This window comes from Sinocyclocheilus anshuiensis, unplaced genomic scaffold (assembly GCF_001515605.1).
Source record: "Sinocyclocheilus anshuiensis isolate Anshui unplaced genomic scaffold, SAMN03320099.WGS_v1.1 scaffold670, whole genome shotgun sequence".
Taxonomy (NCBI): Eukaryota; Metazoa; Chordata; class Actinopteri; order Cypriniformes; family Cyprinidae; genus Sinocyclocheilus; species Sinocyclocheilus anshuiensis.
The window spans coordinates 930753-939990 of record NW_015546062.1 but is presented as its reverse complement, the minus strand read 5'-3'; the positions used below and the strand labels follow the sequence as shown (position 1 = coordinate 939990).

The window sequence follows — 9238 nt, the reverse complement described above, 5'->3', positions numbered from 1 at the left end:
ATATATATATATATATATATATATATATATATATATATATGCAACCCAGCGCAAAAGTTCTTTGGAATTATTTTAAACAGCAAAAGGTCATGTTAGGCTAATACATTTTTTTAAGAAACACTTTACATGCGTGTAAATAGATCTGGAGAGAATATTATCTTCTCTTACCAGCCAGCCAAAAAAAACCAAAAAAACCTTGACCCAGGTCACTGGAGGGAAGAGAAATAATAAACATGCAGGTTAGAATGTACTTAGTAGTAGGCCATTAAATAATGCATAGCCTTGGAAATTTGAAGAGGGCAGAATAGTAGCTAGGGAGCAGTGGAAATTCCCTAGTCTAAAGTTCATTGACCTTACAGTAATTTTAGACAGTCACAGGTGACTGTAGGTGACTCAGCAAAGGTGAATTCTTCAGGAAGTGCACGCCGCTAGCTGTAGTTTTGAAAAATATCGTAGGAGGCTACTTGTTTGTTTGTTGTAGACAAAGCGTCATGTCTCATATTGAGAATATGTAACCCCAAGACATGGTTCAAGGATTCTGGTCTGAAATGTATGACAAATGTTACAGTTACAAAATTACAAAATTAATCAACAAAACACAATACATCATTAAACCAAACTTATTTCACTATACCATCACAAAGTTGAACGTTTTAAACTCTTAAAATGTAAACTTCAAATAAGGTACATCAACATGTATTTCTGTTGATACATGTGTACACAATAGACATATATTGTAGACATGAGCTAAACTGACAGATGTACAAAAAGTATCTAATGCTCTGGGTTGAGAGATCATTGACTGCTATAACTGGCCAACATTTGCAATACCACATAAGAAGGGTTCACATATCAACAGTGTAATGGTAAAAATACAAAATGGACACAAAAATAATGGACAATTCATTTCCCCTGACAGTTTTGCCAAACTTTAATTCCAAGTAATAATACAGAGGTACTTACAGATATCTTTAACAACAAACCTTTGGCCAGTTGTAAAAATGGCAGCCCCTAACTCCATGCAGTCTTGTGTACTGTCAGTCCCTGCAGAGGCCACACATACAGTAAGCAACACCTGGCAGGTACATCAAATATGCTAATAATGTCATAGTATTTATACCCACACAACAAGCTGAATTGACTTTAAATACAGTAAGAGTGTTGTTTAATTTAAAACTGCATTAATTCTACAACCACACTCGCATGTGTGACAAATAATCTTAATGATCATATTTGATTTCTACATTTTAAAGCCAGAATCTACAGTTTTTGTCTTATTTTGCATGTGCTTTTCAAGATTCCCATTAAGAAAGGCACTGCTACTTCAGCAGAAAACTGTGCTCTGTCAATTTCAGGCTTAAAACCTTGCATTTACCCTAAGAAAGCAATCACAACCATTCATCCATTCTCCAAACCACTTATCCTCTGTAGCAGTGGTTCTCAAATCTGTCCTGGAGTACCCCAGCCCTACACATTTTGTATGTCTCCCTCATCTATCACACCTGATTCAACTCATCAGCTCATTAGTGGAGACTGCAAGACCTGAAGTGGATGTGCCAGATATAGGGAGACACACAAAATGTGCAATGCTGGGGGTACTTCATGGAGAGGTTTGAAAACCACTGCTCTATATGGTTAAAAAAAAAACTTAAAAGCTTAAAAAAAACTACTTGCAAGCCTGCAAAATACTTTCACATACTTACGTACAAAGTGCTAAAATGTAAATAAAGCACTTTTCCACTATCAGGCTGCATGGTTGTAAGCAATACCAGTTGTGGTACGAGTCGCATTAAGTAAAAAGTACAAATACAAACCATTCCAGTTTTGAATTTATCGGCACTTCTAGCTAACCGTCCTCAGGCCAGGAGAATCATGCTGGTAGAACGGCTTTGGTGACAAGGAGACCCATGAGCTTTGTAAACCGAGCCTTCTTCTTTGCTCTCTGGTAACCTCTGGCTCGAGGGTGGAAAAACTAGTGCAGGTTTGCTAACGAATATGCACAAATACCTTAATACTGATAGGTAAAGCTACTTATTTAAAGTTTAAGGTGCAGTTTCACAATACAGGTTGTCACAACTTTGCTTTTTTTAGAGGCACAAATCACAGGCAAAAGAATCTTACATGACCAAAACAAGAATGTTAGGTCTGACGCCACACGCCACCATTTCCGGGTCCAAACGCTCTATCATATGCCAAAGCAAACAACAAATGGTGGTAATATTCAGTACACTCATAGTGTGCTGTAATACTAACAAATAAATCATGATCCTAACCTTTATCTCTATACCGAAATCTCAGATGGCTAGACAGTGATTAATTCTTTATAAATCATTAAAATACTGGTGTCCAGGACACCACGAGCCTGGAGACTGTAGTGTACACTGCAAGTTTAGCTTAAATGTGTGATATAAATGAGATAGCATTCTCATTTGAAATGTATAGCATCTTGGACACAAACGATATTTCTTACGTCATGACTTAACAGTGTGATAATATCAGCAAGCTTCAAAGGGGCTCAACATCTGCCTTGATACATTACATATTAAAGCTGCTTTTATCTTTTGAAATACATGGAGTCAGAAATGTTTGTTGTTTTTGTCTAAACTATAGTTTTGTCAGAGCTGCTCTCTTCCTTTTCTCTCTCTTCCTTAGAGTAGTGTTGCAATGTCTGGTGTCTGTTTCTAGACGGAGCGTCTGGAAAACGCTGACTGCAGTCCTCGCAGGCATACGGAAGGGCATCTTTGTCCCCATCCCCTCTTAACTGCTCTTTACTGGGCGTACTCCTCTCTTCCATTTCCGGGAAATGGATCTGGTTGAGACCGGAGGCTTGAATTCTCTGGAAGTCTGAAACTGAGGACGACGCAGAGGCAGCCAGGCTAGGCCTTCCCACAGAGTTGGGCTCTGTCACGATCCCGTGAACCATGCGGTGATGAAAGCGAATACCGGAACGGTTTGAAAAGCTCTTCCCACAGAGGCCACACACGAAAGGCCTCTCACCAGTGTGGATGCGAGTGTGGATCTTCAGAGCCCCGGACTGAGTAAAGCACTTCCCACACTGACCGCAGTGGTACGGTTTCTCCCCCGTGTGAATTCGCTGATGCGCTCTCACCCCAGCTAAGTGAGGAAAACCCCGTCCGCAATAAGTGCAGGTGTACGGTCTTTCTCCGGTGTGAATTCGGCGGTGAATCTTCAGCGCCCCAGACTGGCTAAAGCTCTTGCCGCAGTCGGAGCAGCTGTATGGACGGGCACCTGTGTGTACGTTGAGGTGGATGCGCAGATTGCTGTGCGAGTTGAATGCACGGCCGCACTCGGCGCACAGGAAGCCACCGGTTTTGGACGCATGCTGGGTTCGCTGGTGCTGCAGCAGTTGCGATGGCCGGAGGAAAGAGGCATTGCAGTGCATGCATGGGTGCTGCTGCAACCCTTCCTGTTGCGCGTGGCCCTGCTGATGGCGAAGGAGCTGGGCACAGGTGGGGAAGGTGCGCTGGCAGGATAGGCAAGGGAACGACGGGAGCGTACATGACGTGCAGGTGGTGAGCGGGCAGTGATGGTGGTGGTGATGATAGTGGTGATGGGCAATGTGTGCCTCTGAGTCCTTTTGTTGGCTTAGAAGTTGGCTACAGGTTTGAAACCCACGGTGGCAGCATAGACACGGAAAGGCCTGAACTGGTGGGGACTCGGGATTTGCCTGAGGGATTGGGCTGTGGGTGCTAGTGCCTTTGTCCTCTTGTTGGGGGTGACCAGATGTGCTGCTGGGCTCGGTGTTTTCCTCTTCCAGAGAGAGTCCCAAACCTAGACACAAGCCTAGGCCGACAGGGGCAGCACTGGGCTCTTTAGTCTGCTGCGGTGGGGTGGATTGTGGGGATGAAGGTGGTTGGATCTGGGAGGCCGGGCTGGTTCTGGGTTTTAAGGTGTGGACTGAGGAACTAGAAGGAGATGAGGAAAGAGGGCAGCCAGGACATGTGCAGGCACGATGCTGAACTACAAAAGATATAAATCAATGAGGCAGTGAGTATAAGATGGATAAACATGATAAAACTTAATATTAAACTATTTCCTGGCAGGGTTGGAAACCGAGAACCGGTTGTTATTCAGACGAACATGTACTTCAATATCTGCACTGGTTCAAGAAGTAGTTAAAGATACATATTATGAGCTTTGGCACATTAAGTGGCATTTTATAAAAATAGATGAAAATTATTATTAAAATCATTTTAGTATTTTTATTTATTGTATGGCTCTCTGGAATACTTCTATTCTATTTAGCTAGGTTCAGCTATCAAATATTTCTAAATAATGACTGTTATTACTGTATAACTGACTGCTTATCTATTTCCTTAAAACCTATGTTTCGTATAAAATACTCAGGTTCTAATCACCCTGTCTGGGTTTAATTTGTGATAATGACCTGATGACTCCAATTATTATGATCTCTTCCTTAATATATAGTTATAGGACACATGACTAGATTGCATATAGAGTGTCTGATCTGCAGTAGAAAGCCTGTGAACTCAACTTTTGCAGCAAGACTAATTTATTAATGTATTTTAATATGTATTAAATGTATTTTTATTTGCTGTATCTCTGTTGAAATCTAAAATGATCTCCTCATTTAGCAACATGCTGCTGAGGCCAGTTAATGCAATAAGTAAATGCCTCTGAAGTACTAAAAGAATTGGAGCTGTTACAACCTTTGAATCAATAAATTATGCATGTTTCCCAATCCTTTTGCATGAGAAAGTGTATTTATAACACAGCGGCACAGTACCCTTACAGTCTATTGTAATATTTACTCACCATGGCTTTCATGACCTCTGGGTTCCCTTTCCCTTTCCTGCAAACCAAACCGAACAGCACTTTTCACCTGGCTCTGTCTGGATGGGGTAGACTGGGGAGGATGAGAGACTGTGGGCCAAGCAGAACTCTGTGTCTCCTCAGTATGTTGGTCTCTCAGTGGATGACCAGTGACTGAAGCATTTGCAGCCATAAGGTCACCAATAAAATTATGCATATCCAGCCATGAGCATGGACCAGCCTGCATTAAATAATATTCGTATTAAATAAATAAAATTAGTTGTAAATACTGTAATATAATTTTATTTAAGATAATATATCATATCATGTTTAAATATATCAATGTCACATTGCTGCATATGCACATTTTGTTAAATTATTTCTTTAATATTTGTTAAATATTAAAGTAAATAAATAGCCTTAAAGCGATAGGATAACGGAGGTCATAGAATAAATCGCATCATGAGAAAATGACACCTTTAGGTACGCGTAACAAGATGCGATACAAGCAAGCGTACGACATCAAGCGATACATCTTACTAAATAACAAAACATTTCCATCGATCCGCATCGCTGTGCTGTTAAATACAGGTACGCCAATAAAATGCTTCCGTCTGCATTTTTGTCGCCTTTATTTCTTCAAGCCATGAAACACATTACACGCCCCTTTTAAGGCTACTTCCTCGTGTTTATTTTGGCATGTACTCACTGCGAGTCTGTCTTTGTCCATCTGGAGCGCCCTTACATAATCGAGTGTGCAACTGTATTAATACACATTTATGATTAATGTAAGGTTGGGCGTTTCTTTCATTTGGTAAGCCGAGAACCGCGGGTTAGTGATTGTTGTCTCTTGACGCTAACGTTACTGCCCCACTTCTCTTAAAGTCTGGAGCTGCTCATAACGCCATTTCCCCCCATCGACAGCAGTGTATTTCCGGGATATGAATCATGTGACTGCATTCCTAATTTCTTTATACCCAAATTCTGTACCTTACAGGGATGTACCATAACAACCGTCTACCATATGTGTGTGTGTGCGTGCGTGTATGTCTCTGTGTGTAGAACAGAACTGTCCAAAAAAACTAGACAAAATATTTCCAGATATAGAATATTTCCATTTGTGAGTGTCACACTCACAAATGGTACAGAGGTGACAGACTGACACCTCTGACGTATTTCTATTGTCATGTTTCTGTCTGACTATTACTGTCATGGCTGCTAAACTTTGCCAGTAAATTATGACGTAACAATTGTAATAGACTGAATTATGATGCAATTCATTGAGTGACTTAGTCATTATATAATCACTATAGTAGTTTGTATATAGGAATTAATCTATAGTGATAGATGCCCCTTTATTACATTCAAAACATTAGATAGAAAGAAAGAAAGAAAGAAAGAAAGAAAGAGAACGAAAGAACGAAACAAACAAAGGACAAGAGCTACATTTGAGGCTGAATCTGGGTTCTAACTGCTCTCTGGAAATCTATAAAGTCTAGGTTACTAGGAAATCTATAAAGAAGGTAGCCTAATGAATATTGTGTCTAGCATATGTATGTGGTCATGAACAAGAATATGATGTTCATGTTTATCTGCCTATTCTACAGTATCTGTGTTTCTGTTGAGCATGTGATATGATCAGTTAAAACACTGAATTAGAACATCATTACTTTAAATTCACATATTTACTGAAAAGACTTGTCAGACTTTCTGTATGAATACATAAATATCCAACAGTGAATCCATAGGGTTGATCTCAGCTTGGTTTATTTATTTATATAATATATTTTTATAAAATTATAAAATCTCATTTGTTGTTGATGTTGTTTTTAATTTGTAGATGATGTAATGATGCAATGAAATGTTGTTTATGCCACATTATGGAGCACATGAATTTACCTCAACACTGCATGTATACATGTATGTAATATTTTTGGCCACTAGATGGAGCCATGAAGACAGAAGTTCTGTTCACAAACCAGGAGACACTGCCTCAGTCTAATTATAGACTACTTGAATTCCACTCCCCTTTTAGAATGTAAAAAACTGAGCTGTAATACCCGCCTTATGTTGTTTACATTTTTAAGGACCCATAATGGAGGGGCTCTAAATCTTGCTCTTGAAGATCTACAGCTAGCTGGTTCACACTGAGGTTAGTCAAAAGTATGTTACTACATGAACAAACAAGTATGGAGTGGCAATGCCGCATGTAATGCACATCTCAGACATCTCAGATCAGATTTTTAAAGTACTACTTCAAAATGTACTAAGTGTGGACTTATCATGCTTATCATCATGTTTATTTAAAGAGTGCTTTTCTCATTACACACCAAATAACTGTAAGACCACTACAAAGTGAACAGCAGTCGAGCTTAGGCATTTAAAGTTCTCCACTTTTTTGCAGCTGCGAGAGGATGAGTGGGTGGAGATTGAGTTGGTGGAGGAGGAGCAAGAAGAAACAGAAGACATTTTTGGTGTCATGGTGAGAATGGAGGAAATGGACATAATGGTTAACATCTCTGAGGCAAATTAGCAGATCAAAGTTTTTGTGGGGGGGGTAGTCATCAACTACACAGAAAAAAACTAACTACACAGAAGCACTGTCTATATTTTATTAATATTAATTATTATATTAAATATATTTCCTACAGTGATGAAATCAACAGCGATTACTTAAATACACTTTTTTATGGTGAGGTTGAAATTATGAGGTTATTTTCTAATTCTATAAGCCTATATTTAATATATTATAAGATTTAAAGTTATAACTAACACCTAATCTTTATTAGGTTGTATATATTAAAGGTACTTGGAAAATATTTTAGTACAAGAAATGTTTCTCAAAAATGTATGAAATCAAACCAAAAACATGAAACAAAGATGACAATTACAAAAACAAATGCGTTTTAAACTAAAATTTCTACAATATTTCTTCTTGTTATCATCTCAGACATCCTTATTTGTCACTGACCAGATATGCAAAATAGAGAGAGAGAGAGAGAGAGAGAGAGAGAGAGAGAGAGAGAGAGAGAGAGAAACCCTTACTGCTGCTGTCAGAAGCAAACCGACCAACCTTCCTCCAATGTGTTTGACAGCTCGTCATCAGCAGTGGGTGGAGCTGCAAAAAAATGGGCTGGCAGAATACAACGTGCTCTCTGTATACATAGTGGAACGTGTCGGAATCAGTTAATAACAGGCAGTGACTGGAGGAGTTGACATTTATCAGAGGCTGCTCTGCGTCTGGCATCATTCATTTCACCTGGCGTGGGAGCCGAGAATTAAAGACAGCAAAAGGGATTCTGACATGCACTTTCAGAAATGTAAGTAAGACCTTTTTGTTTATTGACAGAATTTTTACAGCACAAAGTGATGGGGAATATAAGTTGGCTTTATGAAATGGTGGAGTAAAAAAGAAAAATAGCCAAATGCTTCAGGAAAAAAAGTACAAAAGCTGTCACCAGTACCCTTTCAGGCTTTCATTTTTTTTAAAGATGCCGACCCAATGACAGCTTTTGTATCTTTAGTGTGTGTGAGTGTAAGACGAGAGACAAGTGCCAGTGTTCGGGTTGTATTAGGACCTCTATAATAAATTGACATAAGCGTTTAATAAGTAGGCTAATTTAACTAAATACACAAAGGCTATTAAATACAATAATTTTGCTGGAAACAACATATGGCATATCTTTTGCTGTTTACATGACGTCAGTCCAGTGATGTATGACCGTTTAAAATAGATTTAGGCTAACTAATTTGAATAAAGGATCCCCCAACAACATAGAGTAGCTACTGTCACTTCATTTTTTACAGCTATTTGGACAAACCCCTTGATAAATTACTCCTCCCTGTTCGACTTTCATTTCCCGTTTTTATTGGGTGTGGGTCTCATTTTTACAGAGAAAAGCTTGTGAAAATGGTAGGGCCTAGCCTAAAGAAAATATACCAGTCAAATTTAAAGCACGCCTTTCTAATACTGGTAGCCTAAATGTCATGTGGAATATGCCAAGTGTCTAGGAATAAAGTCCAACCTAAGTTTTGTTTTCTTGAGTTAATAGGTTCTCTGCATGTATCTATAGTCAGATTGCTGAGCGAGAGCCACGGAATCCCCGCGTTACACCCACGCGCCTGACTCACTGGCCAGGGATTTCCGTCTTTGAAATTACAAGACAGGGGTGCGAGGGTATCCCAACCGCTAAAGCCCACTCTTTCGGACATTTTAAGCATGAAAATCAATCTTGCGTAAACTAGTGTCATGTGACCTTTAAACCTGTTGCGAGTGATAGTAGAAGCATTGTTATTAGATAGCCTTGAAGAATATGACTAGGCTATCAGGTGTTTCTCTTCATCAATAACGTTTGGGGATTGTTGTAACACATTTTCAACGTCTCTCAAGCGTTGATTTAACTTTTTTCATTTCATTTTACTTTTAATTAAAATACAATTTGAA

At 39.2% G+C, this 9238-nt stretch overlaps 2 protein-coding genes and 1 long non-coding RNA gene across 4 annotated transcripts in view; 1 reads left to right on the top strand and 2 right to left on the bottom strand.

Annotated features, from left to right (window-relative positions):
* Positions 1 to 916: 916 nt before the first annotated feature.
* Positions 917 to 1457, bottom strand: LOC107699528 (uncharacterized). The gene is made up of 2 exons (XR_001635466.1): positions 1376 to 1457; positions 917 to 1044 (listed from the first exon to the last, which is right to left on the bottom strand). It is a non-coding gene; the product is annotated as an uncharacterized LOC107699528 (long non-coding RNA).
* A 163-nt stretch (positions 1458 to 1620) lies between these two features.
* LOC107699526 (zinc finger protein 696-like) lies at positions 1621 to 5715 on the bottom strand. Of its 2 annotated transcripts, none has more exons than XM_016500815.1 (3): positions 5504 to 5715; positions 4798 to 5035; positions 1621 to 3981 (listed from the first exon to the last, which is right to left on the bottom strand). In XM_016500815.1, exons 1-3 carry the CDS (start codon positions 5522 to 5524, stop codon positions 2600 to 2602), a joined length of 1641 nt encoding a protein of 546 aa, XP_016356301.1. In that variant the 5' UTR covers positions 5525 to 5715; the 3' UTR covers positions 1621 to 2599. The 2 variants fall into 2 exon arrangements, with proteins under 2 accessions (XP_016356301.1, XP_016356302.1); XM_016500816.1 differs by lacking the exon at positions 5504 to 5715 and adding an exon at positions 5335 to 5485.
* Positions 5716 to 8044: 2329 nt separating this feature from the next.
* Positions 8045 to 9238, top strand: part of LOC107699479 (NF-kappa-B inhibitor delta-like) — a 10927-nt gene continuing 9733 nt past the window's right edge. The window contains exon 1 of the mRNA XM_016500732.1: positions 8045 to 8114. Within this exon, the coding sequence (XP_016356218.1) occupies positions 8099 to 8114 (16 nt within the window). The 5' untranslated portion in view covers positions 8045 to 8098. The remainder of the gene's footprint in view (positions 8115 to 9238) is intronic.

What these genes read in the sequence shown, in the direction of transcription:
- LOC107699526 (XM_016500815.1), bottom strand. Translation starts at nt 5,524, where the DNA reads ATGGACAAAGACAGACTCGCA. An exon ending in TGGACAAAGACAGACTCGCA is followed by an intron (nt 5,036 to 5,503) that starts GTGAGTACATGC and finishes TATTTAATGCAG; the next exon opens with GCTGGTCCATGCTCATGGCT. An exon ending in CAGAGGTCATGAAAGCCATG is followed by an intron (nt 3,982 to 4,797) that starts GTGAGTAAATAT and finishes TATCTTTTGTAG; the next exon opens with TTCAGCATCGTGCCTGCACA.